General features: G+C 43.7%; 1 protein-coding gene across 1 annotated transcript in view; it reads right to left on the bottom strand.

Moving 5' to 3' along the window:
• The window catches only part of LOC115508933 (phospholipid-transporting ATPase IB), a 599908-nt gene that overhangs the window by 441180 nt on the left and 140033 nt on the right, over window positions 1-18695 (bottom strand). Inside the window, exons 3-10 of the mRNA XM_030308008.1 lie at window positions 18166-18265; window positions 17610-17708; window positions 16545-16590; window positions 15886-15926; window positions 10873-10946; window positions 8943-9012; window positions 7830-7957; window positions 6474-6585 (exon numbers count right to left, since the gene is read on the bottom strand). Of these exons, the coding sequence (XP_030163868.1) occupies window positions 6474-6585; window positions 7830-7957; window positions 8943-9012; window positions 10873-10946; window positions 15886-15926; window positions 16545-16590; window positions 17610-17708; window positions 18166-18265 (670 nt within the window). The remainder of the gene's footprint in view (window positions 1-6473; window positions 6586-7829; window positions 7958-8942; window positions 9013-10872; window positions 10947-15885; window positions 15927-16544; window positions 16591-17609; window positions 17709-18165; window positions 18266-18695) is intronic.

Genomic DNA, 18695 nt, shown 5'->3' with positions numbered 1-18695 from the left:
TTAACCAAATTCAACACATAAAAAGTAAAAGACTGTATTTTTTCCCAATAACCAATGGAATTAAAAAGTGCACCGCACTCCTGAATCAACAATGTTTGAAATAAAGAACACATTTCAACTCTTCATGCTTCAATCTGTACTTAATGATTACATTTTAGTACAAAATTGGCTACTTTTGCAATCTGAGAAAACAAGTTCTAAATCATTTAAAGTCAGTTTAAAACAGGATGTTTTTAATGCAAGAGAAACTTAAAGATTCTGTACCATAAGAATCTAGAGTGAATGTCCAAAGTAACATAGCTCTACAATTAAAATACAAAGAACTATTTCTCAAGTATGTATTTTCCCCTCAAAATGGAGGGGAAAAAAGACCTACACAGACACACAGACATCGAAAATGCAAAATAGGTGTTGACATGATTAGGTGTCAAAATGAATGGACAAAGGGCTCATTTGGAAAACTGAACAAGGAACAAGCAGGTACATGAGGAAAACTCTAGTGGTCGTGAGAAATCTGAGTGCAGTCTTGAATTATAAACAAAATGTAGACAGGAAAGTAAGACAAAAGTGGAAGACAGCCTAACCATCAACAAACATGTACGGTCTAATTCCTGACTGCCAGTGGGGTAACCATCCCAGCTCAAACAGAGGCCAGTGTCGGCAAGTCAGTTTAGAAAGATTCGTTAAAGCAGGATTCAAGGACCGCTGCTTCTCAGGTAGAAAATTTGGGACTACATCCTCTTAGCACTGGAAAAGGCAGTAGAACTGTTCACACTGGACGGTTATGCACCTAAAGTCATCTTACTAAAAATTTTCTGATTCTAATTGTGCCAGGAAAACAATGAATGGTTCCCTAATGATGTCCATGCCCTAATACCTTGACCCTGTAAATACGTTGTTTTATGTGACAAAAGGGGCTCTGCATATAATCAAATTAAGGACATGATTTGGGGAGATTATCTTAGATTAGCCAAGTGGGTCCAATTTAATCACGTGGGCCCTTAAAAACAGAAAATGAAGAGATCCTTTCCTGGCTACCGTCAGAGGGAGACACAAGACTAGTCCAAGGCGTACAATACTGCCGTCTTTGACAATGGAAAACGGGGGTCATGAACCAAGAAGTTCAGGACGCCTCTAGAAGGCTGGAAAGAGCAAGGAAAAGATTCTCCTCTAGAACCTCCTGGAGTGTTCTAGAAAGAAATGTTGTCCTGCAGGGGTCGTGACAGGGGTGAGACCCATATCAGACTTCTGACCTAAAGAACTAGATAACATGACGACTTCATGTTGTTTTAAGCTACTGAGTCCCTATAATTTGTTACAGCAGAGCAGTGATAGGGAATGGATACAGTAACCCCGAAGATGGTAATAGTCCATTCCTGGAGGTGAGCCGCCCCTGGATTAAATCAGGAGCCAGGAACTGGATAGGGGCAGAAGGACACAGGCTGCAGCCTGCAAGTCTCCCTCCAGGAGTCATGAGCCTGGTCTCTCAGGTGCCAACACTGGTTTGTGAAAATCGGGTGATTTGAAAGCTTGAAGGGCACTCACTGGCCTTAAAAATGGTGCCTTGTTCAAAACTTAACTCATGACTCTTCACTATTTTTCATTCATCTGATCATTAAGAAAAACATAGGATGAGAAGGTCTCCAAAAATAAAAACATGGATCAAGTCACAACAGAATAAAATCAAGATGAAAACAGGGAGCAATCCATCCCTATGTTCCCTCGAGAATACGGTTCCACAACATCACTGAAACTGTCACCAAACCCACAAATGCTAACCTCATGATCTGGTTTCCTGTAGGGGTGGGGAGGTGGGGAATCGTTTTACTGGCAATTTTTGAAGTGTTTAAGTATTTAAACAGCGCAGCAGCATTTTCCTTTATATTCTCTTTTCTCCCTTTCACTTCAGTTCTCTGAATTATTTGTCCTTTACAGACTTTTTTTTTTTTAATGTTTATTTTATGGGGCACCTGGGTGGCTCAGTCAGTTAAGCTTCCGACTTCAGCTCAGGTCACAATCTCACGCTTCGTGGGTTCGAGCCCCGCGTCAGGCTCTGTGCCGACAGCTCTGAGCCTGGAGCCTGCTTCGGATTCTGTGTCTCCCTCTCTCTCTGCCCCTCCCCTACTCGTGCACGTTCTCGTTCTCTCTCTCAAAAAATAAGTAGTAAAAAAAAAAAAAAAAGAATTTAAAATGTTTGAGAGAGAGAGAATGAATGGGGGAGGGACAGAGAGAGAGGGAGAGAGAGAATCCCAAGCAGGCTCCATGCTCCATGCAGGGCTGGATCCTAGGACTGTGAGATCGTGACTTGAGCTGAAATCAAGTTGAAGACTTGACCAACTGAGCCACCCAGGCACCCCTGTCCTTTACAGACTTTAAAATTTCCTTTAGAATCTAAATGGAAGTCTATTAGTGAAGGTTGACCCATCAAAAATCAAATCCCATCTACAGGTTGATGGGGACAACATATCACCTCTGGTCTTATGGGAAGAGCAAGAGACCCGTTCCAAGACTCCCTATCCCCATCTTTTAAAACTCATGATCGGGGCGCCTAGGTGGTGCAGTCGGTTGAGCGTCCAACTTCAGCCAGGTCACGATCTCGCGGTTGGTGAGTTCGAGCCCCGTGTCAGGCTCTGGGCTGATGGCTCAGAGCCTGGAGCCTGCTTCTGATTCTGTCTCCCTCTCTCTCTACCCCTCCCCCACTCATGCTCTGTCTCTCTCTGTCCCAAAAATAAGTAAAAAAACGTTGAAAAAAAAATTTTTTTTAAATAAATAAAAAATAAAACTCATGATCTTATCTTTTCGTGTTTATTTTTGAGAGACAGAGAGAGACAGAGAGTGAGTCAGAGTGTGAGCGGGGGAGGGGCAGAGAGGGGGACACAGAATCCAAAGCAGGCTCCAGGCTCCGAGCTGTCAGCACAGAGCCCGATGTGGGGCTCGAACTCACAAGCAATGAAACCATGACCTGAACCAAAGTCGGACGCTTAACCGACTGAGCCACCCAGGAGCCCCAAGATCGTATCATTTTTAACAAACGTTCACTGGAGGCACAGAGAGAAAAAAAAATTACAATACACATCATTTCTGTGACTTCATTAGTTTCTTGGCTTCTGATCTTTTCCAACTGTTGAGTCCTGGCCAGTGAACAGGGTTAGGAAAAGCTATCTTTTGCCCAATATTAGAGCCCAAAGCTTCAATCACATGTAGTTCATGCAGAGCCGAGCTCTGCCTACTCACTCCCATTCCCTGAACATCTCAACTTGCAGAGATGAGCCTGCAATGTTAATTCTGACTAGCATTGTAAATCCTTCTACAAAATTCTTAGGAAACGCTGCTACTTCTGAGTAATGGAGTTCTGTAATAGAAACCAGTCAAAATGTCAGAGTCTGAAAAAGCTTCCAACTGACCTAAATTTCACACGTTTTCTTCTCTCCTAACAGAGTAGTCAACAGAGCAACTAGTGAGAACAGGCCCTCCGGAGCCATACTGCCTAGGTTCGAATCCCAACTCTCCCTCTTACCGGGTGGGTATGTCATTTCAGTAACTTACTTAGACACTCGGTCTCAGCGTCCTCGTCTAGAAAGTGGGCCCAACAATAGTATCTTCCTCATAGGGCCATTGTGAGGAATAAACGATTTAGTACATGCAAATTGCTTAGAACGATGAGTGAAGGCACTAAGTATTTGCTGTAATTAATGTGATAATACCCCTTTCCCATTAAATCAACCAACAGAAACTGTAATATTGAAAATATTTCCACATGTAACTACACCCAACTTGAAACAAGGGAACTCTGAAGAGTGGAAGGCACTGCAGGAAGAGCTTAAAGAACGAACACAAAAGTGGCAGACCCCTAAAGCAATTGTGCTTCCTCTCTGTGGCCAAGCAGCACACGTACAGACAAAAACGTTAGTTCACAAGCAGAACGGTTTCCAGCTACAGGTGTTATATTATATTCCACTTAAAAGCTCCTTATTTTTAGTGGTTGTTCCAGTCCTAAAGGCACGGTGCATCTAGCACAGATGTTTCTGGGGCTTTCCATCATTCTGCACTCAAACAGTCAACACGTAACAAGCCTCGCATGGGTTTATCACGTGTAGGTGCGATGAGAAGCACCCATCTCCCGAGACGCAAACTTCATGAGGTAACTGTGCACACCTTGCTCAATAAGAAGATGATGGGATCATTTTTAGGCATAACTTAATTATCTCTTACACCTTAGCTACAAAGCTACACTACCAATGTCACCTTGAAAAAAACAACCGGCATACAAGGAGTCTCATTTGTTGAGAGTGAAATTTGTAACATGCACAATCTAAACACTGGTCTTGGGGCCCCAAACTTGAGCTCTTTGTCACCTCTGTCACGTCACCATCAAAACACAAGTGATCTGGGGCGCCTGGGTGGCTCAGTCGGTTAAGCGGCCAACTTCGGCTCAGGTCACGACCTCACGGTTTGTGAGTTGGAGCCCCACATCGGGCTCTGTGCCGACGGCTCGGAGCCTGGAGCCCGCTTCTGATTCGGTGTCTCCCTCTCTCTCTCTCTGCCTCCCTCTCTCTCTCTCTCTCTCTCTCTCTCTCTCTCAAAAATAGACATTTAAAAATTTTGAAAAACCAAAACAAAACAGAAGTGAGCTGGTTAGCGTTCTAATCAGCTCTGAACTGGTGAGGACCCAGCTGGGAGGACAGACCAGACGCCTCTCGGATTCACCGAAGGATCGTGAGCCATCCAAGAAGGGCCTCAGCATTCACTACTTATTCTTTGGGCTGCCTCGGACCCCCACCCTCTCATACACACCCCCCCTCCCCCGCAGCCATTCCAACACGCCATGCCATTCCATCCCAGGCCCGGAACTTCTCCGCGACCTCCTCCTCCACCCCTGGGAGCTTTCCTTACCCAGGTGAGGGCACTCCTTCCCTGAAGCCCCTCAAGCAGAGGGTGTTTACATGCCTCGGCCTCGGAAGCTGGTGGCACTTCTGACGCTTTATGCCTCTGATGCCACGTTAAAACGCTCCCCCGTGACATTCACGTCATTCGGCTACGCTGCCTTCTGCCTCTTCCCTCAGCGAGTCCGCCGACCTCTCGGCCATGGCCCCCACGCTCCCAAGAGGTGAGCATTTGGCTTAAGGCATCCATCTTGGCCCCAGGGCTGCCATCATCCCGTCTTCACGACCATAGCTCCAACCGCCAGATGCGTGGTCTCTCAGCCCCGTATTTCCCTGCCTCCCACAGTCCTACCGTCGGCCTCCCCCTCCCCCGGCTCACTCTCAGGTCTCTCCGCCCAAGAAACCCCAGGACGAGCAGTCCACACGGCCTGTCACGCAGCAGCTGCAGCAGCCTTCCAGCCTCACGAGCCTCTGAAGCCTCCTCACGTTCACCACCTCCCCACCCTCCACCTCCCGCCACCCTGACTCCGTTGCATTTCCCAGCTGGGGCAGACGTGGGCTCCAACGCGTCATCTGTTCTAGTCAACAGTTAACTCTCTCCTCTCCCGTCATCTGATTAAAAGAGCGGACCAACTCAAGAGCACCCCTCTCTCTAACCCTCCATCTAAAATGTGCTTTCAGCACGGAGTCCGCTAACGGCCCCAATCCTGGGGGGCCTGGCCCTTCTGTAGTCACCCACAGGACTTGACTGCGCTACCTGGCAATTCCCCATTACTCCTTAGTCCATGTGGCTCCCAGAGGATGAGTTGGGCCTTTCACTATTGCATCCATATAGGCCAGCTCAAGACTTGGTGCACGGTGGTCACTAAATGTTTTTGAACGAAGAAGTACAGTCAAATATATGCTTCGGAAGCGAAACTAAAGAGCAGACAAGCCAAAAGCCGATTCTCATGAACAGCAACCGTTAGCAAAGTAAGATGCCAAACGAAACCAAAGAAATGTGAGAAATGACACATCAGGACACTGATTTATACAGAATTTCAAAACCTGTCTGGCGAAACACATCATAATACAAATGTGGGCTGCTTCAAACCCACAAATAATAATTTAAAAATCACGATCAGGGAGAAAGAGCAAAATCATTTCAAATTAATTTTTTTTTTTTAGGTGTATGAGGAATAAACATCAACTCAAAAATAACTGATTTTACATTGCCAAGGGCTCAATTAAAAGGACAATTTACTGTAAAATCCTAATTCACAGGGTGAGGAAGAGAAGCAGAGAAATAAGGAAGTTAGAATGAATCCCCGCTTAAGTGCAGAAGATAAAATAAGTTAGAACTGTTTGTCCCCCTCAGTCTGGAAAACAAAGACCATCGATATTTCAGGCAAGAGATAATACACATGCGATACGATCATAGAAATCCAGGAAAAACTACCCAAGGAATCAGGTACGTCCTTTCCAAATTTAGGTCACAAACTTGAGCTTCCCAAATGCAACACCTGCATTTGCACTCTCTACTCTAGAAAAACGGAAAGAAAAAAATCAATTCTAAAACCAGCATTGTTTTTCAGCATAGAAATGTTTTACCTGCATGAGTTTGGTGTCGTGTCCAGTATAAACAACTATGCCAAAGACCCACTGAGTGTTTCTAAGCTGTGTACCTCTTAATAAGATCTGGTCGGGCCCAAGGGGAACAGGGCTAAAAATAAGAAACAACATTTATATTTAATGATAGTGTGACATATGAGCATGAGCTTTTCCCTTAAACATAAACCCACAATTAGTCTATTAGTTTGATTGTTCCTTTTAGTCAAATTTGAATTATTTCACGGAGACACGGGGGCAATAAAGGTTACCAATGCCTTAATCTTAAAAAAAAAAAAAAAAAAAAAAAGTGTCATCCTATTCATTTATCACCACAAGGAAAAAAATATAGATTGTTTTTCCTACAAAAATGTTAGAGGGAATCGTGTTCTCTTACAACCCAGTTATGAAACTCCACACCCAATAAGGAAATTGCTAAAATAACCAAAAGCTTATTCATTTGGAAAACCCAGTTTATTTTAGAGACTATTACAACAAAAAAGAAGCAAAAGAGCTATAATATCAAATTTGTCAAGGATGACTTAATGGTTAAATAAGGGACTGGGTGATAATTTAGAAATTCAAAATGAAGATATGGAACACAGAATGGTTCTGCATGCTAAATGAAAACCAAGAAAGCAGTCACAGCTGTCATAGTTATTTTGGGTTGATTCCCATGATCAGATCCTTCCCTTTGGGTCTGTTCAAAATGCAAAGGTGGGAAGCATGGATAAGGAGCACGCAGATTAAAGATGGGCAGAAGGGAGACACTGCGCATCAACGTAAGGACAAAAATGACTCTCTAACAATCAAACAAATGTCAAGAGGACAAAGACAAAAGAATACAGACAACAGAGCGTGAGTATTCAAAAAAAAAAAAAAGGGGGGGTAATTGCGTTTCCTTCCACTCAACTTCATAAACACAAATGCTACTTAGAAGAATGCTAGCCAAAAAAACCCAAAAGGACGTTTCTCTAATAAACAGATTGGCTCTTATACCCCTCAATGCTTCTCTTCTGCTTTTCTGGACAATTTTATGCAGCCCAAACCATCTCTCCTCCCTGGTAGGTAATACACACAAAAAAAACAGTCCATGCTGTTAACCTCATTTCAGACCCTCAGGCTGTTTTTCTTGACAAAAACCAGTTCTTTCCTTAAATTTAAGGGAAGGTTTATATGGACTGAAATTGTGTTTTGGGAAAAGCTCAGTCTCTCATATCTAAGCGAAACCTACAAAATCTCATGATTTTAAGATATTATGAAATCAAAAAACAAACTGATAGTTTCCAAAGCTCCATTTCAAACAAACAACAACACAGAAACAAAAATAAAAACTAAGTGCAAAGTGAAAAGTGATACCTTTTCCCATCTACGTGCAAGTTTCCAGTGAAGTCATAGAGGTGGCGATTGGGTCCCTCACATTCTATGGTTCCAGATAACTTCATCAATACTTCCCTTGTTTGCATGTCAGCAGTGTGACTCAAACCCTAAAATGTTAAACCAAAAGAGGAACGTGAACACAATCTTCCAGGTTTAGGGACAGCATTCAGCAACCCCATTGTTAATCCAAAAGAAATAATGTATCAGCAAAAATGGAATAACTGGGAAGGCTGACAAATCAAACCACCGGTCCCTCAAGACAGACTCTACAGGCAGCCTTCGATATAGCAACCTAATGCAAAAGTTTCCAAAGATTTCAGTGAAGTACAAAGTTCAGATTCTACGACTGTGCTGGGAACATCCATGTTCAAGTAACCATGAACTCAAACACCTTACGGAGTGAACACTCTATCAGTTCTATTTTAACACAAGTCATAAAAACAGAATAAAGCAGCCTTTTAATATAGTATTATATGAGTATCATATCTAGCACTTAGCAACTCTTCTTTAAACAGAAAAAAAAAAAAAACTACCTAAATCAAATACCTAAGGTAGAAAAGAAAAATATGTGGACAGATCAAATTCAACTTTATGCAGCAGAAAATGTACATGTCAAATGCTTACAGTTTGTACTATATTAAAGACCACTTTTCATTCTAGAATGAAAACATATGGTAAGAGCAGTTTTAAGGCACAGCAATTTCATACCTAATATATAACTCTCTAGAATTAAAGTCTCAGTTAAAACAATAGTGTAAAGTTAGGTACCCACACCTTGTCTACTCCATATCCCCATATAGATGCTGCCCTTTCCACCACGTGACTCAACCTGACAGGATGTCTTTCCATCTTCACTAACAGGCAGAAATCTAGGACATAAATTAAGGCAAGATACCCTTCGTGACTCATACTTGGATGAAGCTCACTATTTTAATTTTGCTGTCGCTCTGAAGAGGTTCCCTTCATAATAAAAGCCACATTCTTCCCAGGGATTCCTTTTTTATCTCTAGGAAAAGCACTGACTGGTACAGCGGACCAAATTGGCAATGGGGGGGTCTCCGTAGCAGCACAAGTCTTAAAAGGTAACTTTACCTGACGAATTTTAAGGTTCGTCTCCCCGTCCAGATTAGCTGTTTCAACGTAACACATCGCCTGAGGTTCACTATGAAGAGAGACATTTCAAAAGCCAAAGGTTAGTAAGATCCCTTCCCCAAATTCCCAGCTCATAAAGTCTCTACTAGAAAGTGTGTCTGCTGACTGGCCCTTCAACCACTTCAGTAGTAACTGACCAGAAAGAAAGACCCTCCTCTTTGGGGCTCAACACCAATACCAAGTGGTCTGCCCAATTATCCACCATTATGGGCCCCACATAATGCCTGCTTGACCTTAAGCAACAGAAATAACTAAAGAATAATGAGAAGGGGATTGGTGGGTTGAGGGAAACACAAGATGTTCCGGCTAAGACCCAACTACTGTGTCCGGATGACCCTTAGAGTCTGAGACTCAGTCTGCTCCCGACCAAAAGAGCTACCCTAGGCATAGCCAGAACAAACACATCTCTTGAAGAACGTTACAGCCACCGTTCAGGAATCAAGACACAGGCTTGGCAAGCCTTCCCTGCACCTTTTACTGTGTCAACAGGTAACTTTTTAATCCAAACACCTACTTTTAAGGACAGAACATATGAAGAAGAGGAAGCATGGAAGATAACTGTATTCCTACTTCTAATCATAGAGGTTAAGAGAACGGAACCTGCAAGCCACTGGCTGAGTCCAAATCTCCTCTTGCTACATTGGTGGCGCGTGTGGACTTGGAAGTTGTTCAATCTTTCTGTTTTCTCATGTAAATAGCAGGGACAGCAAGGGTTTGGGGGATATTAAGTGTGATGACGGACTCAGCGGACAGCTTAGCACAATGTACAGACTCAAACACTAGTGAGCAGCCTAGGAACACATGGTCAGCTGGGACAATCTCACATTAAAACCAGGTTTTCTGAGGGATACGGTGAAAATTCACAGCCAAAACTGTCAAATGATCCACATTTCACTATTTCTGCCATTACTAATCAAGAGGGACAAACGTGAATCCTGCCTTATGTGGTATTTTTCCTCCTCTATAGGCCTAGGACTCTATCGTCACACCTTTTAGCTCGAGCAAGACAATTCACGCTAAGGCTTAAAATCCAATATGTGACCAGATCCAACAAAAGCAGCACTGTCTGTAGTCAGAGAAAATGCAAACGGTGTGAGTATCTAGGACTCCCCACAGTACATAAACACAGGAAGTTTTAGTCTCATCATATAATTTAATCTTGAATTCATGAACAGAAGTTTACTCATATCCTAATTTTAGCATCCTTTCTTTGATATTCACTTTTATGTATTAAGCCAAGGAGAAGTCAAGGACTACACGGTCCATGATTCAGGTCACGTAGGGATTGGTGATACCTTTCCAGCACGAAACTACGTGGAGAACGTGGCAATGGCATTTGGGTGGAAAGGGGGACAAAACGTGGAGAAATAGAGGGGCAACAGATCTATCTGCAGATCGTGTCTATGCTGCGAAAACGGCCCAGATCTCTGAGCAGCTAGTAAAGGAGACCCTAGGTTCCATGGGAAGACTCCTGGCTGGACCCACCAGGAGACTGGTTCTCAGGCCTCAGAGATGCTACAAGCTGGGTACCATGAAGGAATCACTCCCCTGCTCTGGAATGTTTCCGGTGAATGACAAATAGCCCACAATAGCTAGGAGACTAAAATGAACCAATAAACATAGAAGAGTTTTGCAAAAGTACATGGGAATGAATAGGAGAAAGAAAACAGGATCAAGGCAGGAAAAAAAAAAAAAAAAGAGGCAAATGACGAGTCACAGAAGAACAGGCCAGAGAGAGAGAGAGAGAGAGAGGGGCTGGTGCCTTGGAGGGTGGAAACAAAAAGGTGCCTTGTGATTCCCGCAGTCACCATTTAATGCTTTATTGTTCGTAACGTTTATTTCAAAAAACGTGCCCATTAGCACAGCTGACCTGGAGGATAGCAGGACCATGTCTGCTGGAAGATACTGCCCATTGACGACCTTCACAATGTCTCCCACCGCCACCTAGAAAACCAGGGACAGGGTCAGAGGAGCATGAAAGGCAAGCACAACAGTGACTAAGGTGGTTCAATATTTGAAGAAAACATTACTATATAATTATGCCCTGAAATTCAAGACACAAGCCCAAATTATTTTCCTTGACAAGAACGGAAGCAAAGTCTTTCGCTACAAATGGTAATATGGCCTCTCTGCAGTTGATGCTGAATGAAAAAGAAAAACAAAACAAAAACAGAAAGGGAGAGTAAGGAAACACATGAGTCAGAACAACTATCAAGGTCTCCTTTTCTCATGGTGATTCCATCCAGTTGCAAATTCCACCCCTGAACTCTACAACAATCCCATAGCTATACACAGTAGTGGGGGGAGGGGGGGGTGGCTGAGTACAGCTCCAGAGCCAGCCTGAAGGCCGGGCTCAAATCCCCCGGCTGGACTCCTCACTGTCCCTATATGACTCTGAGCAAGCGATGTAAACTCCGTGTGCATCTGTGTATATCATGAGGTTCACAGCACATATTTCATGGGGTTATTTTAAGGAGCAATTGAGTTAACACAGATTTTCTCCATTTAACAAACAGGGAAACTGAGGCTCAAAGAGGAATCACACGATCAACATCACACAGCAGCCAATGGGCGTTAGACCCCGGATTCAAAACCGTGCAACTGGCCCGTGGTCTGACTGCAAAGGCAATACTAAATTCACCCACGAACAGGGCACCTGAAAGGTCCCCTGGAAACATACCACATACAACGGGGAAAATGTGTATAGCCTCACTTGCCAAAAAAAAACAAAGAAAAACAAAGTCATAGTCAAAGTCAGAGACCGTTTTAGGAAACAGACTCCGCTGGACAGAAGACCCCTAGGTAAGGAAAGAGGCCCTAATCTGCCAACCGTGAACACCATGGCCAAGGGTTTGGAAATCCGTTAAATAATGTCACAGAAGCAGCCAGGTAGGTAGAGTCTGGGCTTTCAAGTCAGGCCGACCTAGGTTCAAATCTGAGACTCACAGACACTAGACAATCTTGGCAAGCCCTTCACCTCTCCGAGCCCCAGCGTCTTCACTTACAAAATGGGGAAAGACCACAGGGCGCCTGGGCGGCTCAGTCGGTTAAGCGTCCGACCACAGCTCAGGTCATGGTCTCGCGGTCTGTGAGTTCGAGCCCCGCGTCAGGCTCTGGGCTGATAGCTCAGAGTCTGGACCCTGCTTCGGATTCTGTGTCTCCCTCTCTCTGCCCCTCCCCTGCTCACTCTCTCTCAAAAATAAATAATTTTTAACTGGGGAAAGACCAACACTTAACCTGGGAGGGCTGATGCAATGACTAAGGACGTACATACAAGCACTCGGCACGGAACAGGCATGTGCTGAGCGCTAGTCTCTACCAGCAGGAGTGACACCAAACGAACACTGGGAGTGTCAGAGTCAGAGATGCCAGGATTCTCGGACAGCACGGGAACAAAGGCCGCTCTCAGCACACATTAACAAATTCAAAACTCAAAATGGGCACTAGGTCTTCCTGCTTGTTCTAACACGCATTTCTGTTCTCTCGGAAATCAGGAACTTCAAACAGAGTAGTTATGAAAGTGATGCTTATGAAAGAGTGCTGGATCTTGCTGGCTGGGAGAATGCCCCTGGCAGGTGCCTGTATCTAACTTTCTAGTAGGAGAAGGAAGGTCTGCTAAACGGGTGTCCTGCCAGTGCTCCTTATCACTTACCAAAGCGTGTGAAGTAAGGAACCGCGCTCAATGTGGGGAATGGTGGTAAAAGTGAAATTCCAGAACCACTGTATATCAACCTATCGGCAAAGGGCAGGCACAGAAGTATTCCCCGTATTCCATAATAAAGAATATCAGGGGCGCCTGGGTGGCTCAGTCGGTGGAGCGTCCGACTTCGGTTCAGGTCATGATCTCCTGGTTGGAGGGTTCGAGCCCCACGTCGGGCTCTGTGCCGACAGCTCAGAGCCTGGAGCCTGCTTTGGATTCTGTGTCTCCTTCTCTCTCTGCCCCTCCCCGGCTCACGCTTTGTCTCACTCTGTTTCTCAAAAATAAATGTAAAAAAAAAAAATTAAAAAAAAAAAATATCAAAGAACAGAGGCTATAAGGCTATCGCGACAACCATCGGTTCAAAGGCAAGGAATGCTTATGAAAATTGAAAATGGTTTTAAACGTAAACGCATGTTATGTGAAGAGTTTAACTGCATAGAAAAAAAAAATCAGAAGAAGCACTTAGTTAAAAATGAGAAAGGAAACCTGGTCATGTTTTCATAAGAAAAAGGCAGTGGCATTTTTGTGAACCCGGTGGGAGGACAGGGGAATTAGGGCTCCCCCCACCCATCTTAGTTATTTCCATACAGAGGCATTTGTAGCCCACTGACAAAGTACTAAGAAGTTTCATGTGCATGAAAAACGACTTCGTTGGAAATGTGCTCGAAAATGGTTTTCTATTTGGTGTTCTTATGCCTGGTTGGCTCCTGCGCGTGTGACACTACCCAGAATGAGAATTCTTAAGGCGAGACAGAGCCCCCCCTCTGAACCCCTGAATCCACTCTAGCCTCAGGGGGTTTCTCAAGTCTCTGATTTTTGAAGGACAAGCTCAAAGGTCTCCTCAAGTCAACCAAAGCTCTCGAGAGGCGCAGAAGAGCTTTCACTATTCAGCTACAGCCCGGGGACTTGCCGACTCCGGCTTTACCGTTCCAGGTGGGAGTTTCATGGCTCTGGGAAGCTTAAAGATAGCTTCCCCTGTCTTCTCCCCTATTCTCAATCTTGCTCTGAGCCACCGTGTAGATGTGCCTGCCTTTCCCGCCCACCCACCTCCGTCTGTCCTGAAGAGCATTTCCCTCTCCAAACAGTTACCTCCCGTTCATCCTTCGCAAGAACACCAGCGCATCCCTTGAGAGAAGCCGCCGCTCCTCTGAACTGTAGTCCCTCCCGTATGTTCCGCACGCCCGCCCCTACACGGAGCTCAGTACGTGCACTGCATTCTATTCAGCTGCCTGCCGCTCCCACTACCCGTGGGGGTGCTGGGGCAGGAGTCTGGACCCACCGCAGCAGCCTCACCTGGGAACTTATTACAAATGCAAATTCGAGGGCCCTGTGGAAAGTCAGAATCAGACGTTTTCCTAAGACTACAGCCCGGGCAGCAGTCAGCGTTAGGGCAGCTGGGACGCCCCACACCAAGGCTGAGAACCACTGTAGGCAGTTTCTCAAGGGCAGGGGCCATGCTGTACTGTTTTTTGCATTCCCCAGAGCCTAACACCGCCTCTAGGACATGCTAAGAGCTCCATTTAAACAAGCACAAGTGTTTTAAACGAAATTAAAAAATGTATGTGGCAAAGCGTAGAAGAGTTATCTGGTTTGGGGTTTTTTTCTAACTTCAAATGTGTGTGTGGGAAACAGTAGCAAGCTTTAGGGGTCAGTGGGGCCATCCCCTCCTGGACCCGGAATTCAGAGATCATCACTCCATTTTCTACTGTTTCGAGTAAACATCCCAAATCCAGATCACTGTTCATGGCTATCTGGGGCGGGGGAAGAGGCGGGGGCAGGCGATAGGAATCTTAGAGAAACAGAGGCCATTCCTAAGTGCAGTGGAAATCCTTGAACCCCCCCCCCCCCCCACAGCACTGGGAGCATTTCTAACCTGTGAAGTCAAGAATTTCAAACCACTTACTTCCAAGTAAGAGGGAGGTCGATTAGTATTTGCAATACAGGATTTCTAGATTGCTACCAAGGTTAAAGTGTTATCACAAAACACTATAAAGGGACTTAATAGGTCTCGGAACAAAATAAAAAAAAAAAAACTAAACTGAGGGCTGTAGGCACTGTATCACAGACATTTTGCAAAATAAAAAATTCTAGAGGCATTTTTTAAAAAAAGTGTTTTTTTAATGTTTATTCAGTTTTGAGACAGAGAGAGTACGAGTTGAGGAGGGGCAGAGAGAGAGAGAGAGAGAGGGAGACACAGAATCCAAAGCAGGCTCCAGGCTCCGAGCCGTCAGCACAGAGCCTGACGCAGGGCTCGAACCCACAAACCGTGAGATCATGACCTGACCCGAAGTCGGATGCTTAACCGACTGAGCCCACCTAGAGGCATTTTTAACCACTGCTTTTAACCACTTTTAACCACCGCTTATTAAATGTGTAACAGGAGAAACTATCGTTAAGTTAGCCCTCTAAAACGCAGTTTCCTTTTGAAATCATGTTAATCGGCTTCAAATTCTGAAGTCATGAGAGTCACCCCCAAAAGAATCTTATGACCACTAAGATGGTCCAGGTAAAACAGAGGCTCACTTCAAAAGCTAATTTTATCAGGTGCAAGATACCCAGATGGGACAGTGTATTTCTTCTAGGTTTTCTGTTCATCACCATGAACTGCCAAGAAACGCTCACCAGCCCCAAACCCTCCCAACCTCAGGTTTCCAGGGACACGGAGGCAAACCTTGTCAGTATCGTCAAGTTAAGACTTTGGTCGTGCCACCCAACTTCAGGACTGAAACAAGACTGGTCTCCAACCCCCACTCCGTCTATTTATGTTCTACAGTCAATCTTAAACCCAAAACTCTTCCCACCAAAGATGTTAGAAGCGAGACTCTCCGAAGTTAGAAAATCTTTAAAAAACTGGTTTTAGGTTAGGAGAACAGAGACCAGGGAGAAGGTCTCTTGGATTGGAGTTAGAAGCTAGAGACTGCTTTGATATTCTAGAAATATCCATCGGGAGCAATGAATTTCACAACTGAACGGACACCGTGGGTGCTTTCCAGAAGACGGCGGGGAACAGAGCCAACAAGGAGCAGTTCTAAGTAAACCTCGTGGGAAACTCCACAATGTAAAACTTACACTGGAAAGGACTGATGTCTTAACCTGAACTTTATCTACTGCAATCAATACTAACAATTAATTCTAAGTCCCCAAGCCAGTACTTTCCGGCATATCTTTAAAATTCGTTTTTACCTCTTTCCACATAACGGTATGCCACATACCATTCCTTAACACTGAAAAAGAAAAAAAAATGTTTCAATCAACATCGGTGATAATCAAAATAAAACCAGATTTCCAAAATCTAAAAGGCTCCTTTTACAATTCCACTTGTTACTTCCAACATGATCATATCGTTAGACATAAAGGTATACCACACCACTCCCCAAAACGGAGCCCAAATCTGTGTCCCATATGTAGGTTAATGCGTACACATAAGTATAGATACATGCATATAAGTTAAATCTTGTCCTGTTTATCTCAGGAGAAAAATATCACCCTGTTGTTACGAGATTTAAAAACACACATACACACACACACACACACAGCCCCACAGATCTAATGTTCTAGAAATCAATAGAGTAAAAGAGAGAGGTAGGGCGCAATTACAAATCAAGGATGTGAATTCTTGGACATAAAATATGTCTAGCTCCTGAAAATTACCACCTTCTTTCTGTTCAAATCTTAAGAGCCAGGACTCACTTTTGTTGGACTGGTTGTAATTTTGCTCTTGAAAATGTTTTATAGATCACTTCCCTCGACTTATCTCGGTACCATTAGCTACTAATTTAAAATGCCTTAAATGCAGGTCTTAGGTTTTCCAGTGGAAAAAGTGACTCAGCCTGGTGTCTTACCTATCGTTTTCTTTTTGTTAACTGCATTGTCTGCCTTATGCCGCTTCTGTTACAAGAAAGAAAGAACGTTCTTAGATTCAAAAGTTCCAAATGAATAATTGAAACAACAAACAATAGATCAGGAAAGAAACAGGACACAAGGAAACCGACTGGCAGCAACATTAATGCTATAAAATTCAGCTCGGTGGTTTGTGACCCAGCGTCCTTGAATTCAGTAGATAAATGTAGCAAATGTGGATGCAGGTGTAAACCATGACCTTTTGGCTCCAACAAGGAGCGAGCACTCTGAAGTATGAAACTTCTCACTGCTCGACTAAAAAATTACTCAGGATGATAAACCCAACAACAAACCGAATTCATTTTATCGGTAAAGTACTTCAGGCACAAAGTACGTTTCCTTTGATCTGGATTCCATTCATTTGTTTCCCGATTCCCAGAAAAATGTACATGTGTGTGTGAGTGTGTGTGTGTGTGTGTGTGTGTGTGTGTGTGTGTGAGAAGGAGAGAGCCACAGACACTGCAGGGGGGTGGGGGTGGGAGGAAGGGAGAGAGAGTGAGAGAGAGAAATGGGTTGAGGGAGTGAGGAGTGGAGAGGAAGAGAAAGACTATGCAAACAAGACCACAGGTGGAGAGAGAAAAGGGGAGAAAGCATGAATACGGCTGTAGCCAATGAACTTGGAAATACACGGAAATTAATATGAGGGAAAGACTCATAAAAGTACCTCAGCCACAGCCAGCCCAATGTTGCAACAGAAGGCAGCAATATAATCCTTTCACTACCCAAATTAACAAGCTCTAAAGCAGGACACAAGGAACATTAGTGATGAAAATCAAAGAGGGGCCTCAGAGCTAACATTAGAAAATAGAGTTTGAACTACTTCTGTGCCATTGGATTTAAGACACTGTGTGTCCACGTTCCCTCCCCAAAAACAACATCGTGGGCCTTGACAGGCTAGTTAAGCTACCGACCAGTTTCCTGTCTTCAACAAAAAACCCAAAGCAACAGATAAGTTATAAGCTATATAACTTACACAACATTTTTATTGTATGAAAGCAAAAACTTACAAAATCTTCTACAATCTCTTTGATGCCTGCGATTGTTAAAATAATGATCAATGGCACCAGGGTGGTATATCTTCCTGTTGGAGATACATCTGGAATTTGCTGTAAGCAAGAGACCAAAAGAGGGAAGCTGACAAAATTTTTAAATGAAAATCCTCTCCATGTTAAAGAAAATAGGACACTCACCACTCTTTGAAGTTCTGTTCCACTTGTTAAACCAAAATGATTACATTTTAAAAACTAAGTACATGTTTTACGTATTTTAAGAATTTTATGCAACATTGTTATGTGTTTAGAACAGAAAGGGGGTTAAAAGTATCACCCTAGGGCCATTTTTCAAGGCGTCTTTTTAGTGACTGCCACTGTCCTCCCAGTAATATCTAGATAAGTCTCCCTTTATGCAAAGATCATGTTTCTTCATGGAAACAATGATTGGATAAGGGGACAAATTACATCCAAGCATCATGACACTTTTTCAGTTACGTGACCTTTGAGCAAAGTCTCATTTTGCATGTAGTTAGCATTATGAGTTTTAGATAACTTTTTTTAAAAACATTACCTGTAATAAGGCAATGAAGAGGAAGAAGGCGTTAGCAGCTCTTCTAATCTGCTCATACAAGAATCGAGGTAGAAACGTCAACACGCTGTACTTGGCCGTACTGAAAGGACAAAGAAAAATGATAGCGTCGGTTACAAACCTAAGTTCTAAAAAGCAAGAAGATGAAGTTTCAAGAATTTTACAAGCGGTTTTAAAAATAAAGTATTTCAAACTTCAGGACAAGAAAATTGCCATGCTGGCCCTTTACAAAATCTTGTAAAAGGACACACCTGACAAGAAAATCTTCCAATGGGATCTTTGTTTTCAAATTTAGACACATTTACTATTCACACAGTGTGAGCACGGAAATTTGTCCACCTTCTGGGAGCTACAGTAAGCACATCAAGAATATTAGTTAAAGGAAGACATGTCTCAAGGATCGCAAAACAGAAAGAGGTACACATTCCAAATACAGAAGATACGAACACTGAAGTAGATAGAAACACCTTGGGTAATTCACACAACGGGGTAGAATTATTACTCCATGATTT

Source organism: Lynx canadensis, chromosome A1 (assembly GCF_007474595.2).
Source record: "Lynx canadensis isolate LIC74 chromosome A1, mLynCan4.pri.v2, whole genome shotgun sequence".
Taxonomy (NCBI): Eukaryota; Metazoa; Chordata; class Mammalia; order Carnivora; family Felidae; genus Lynx; species Lynx canadensis.
The sequence above is the reverse complement of the archived record's forward strand: the minus strand, read 5'-3'. Positions and strand labels throughout refer to the sequence as shown.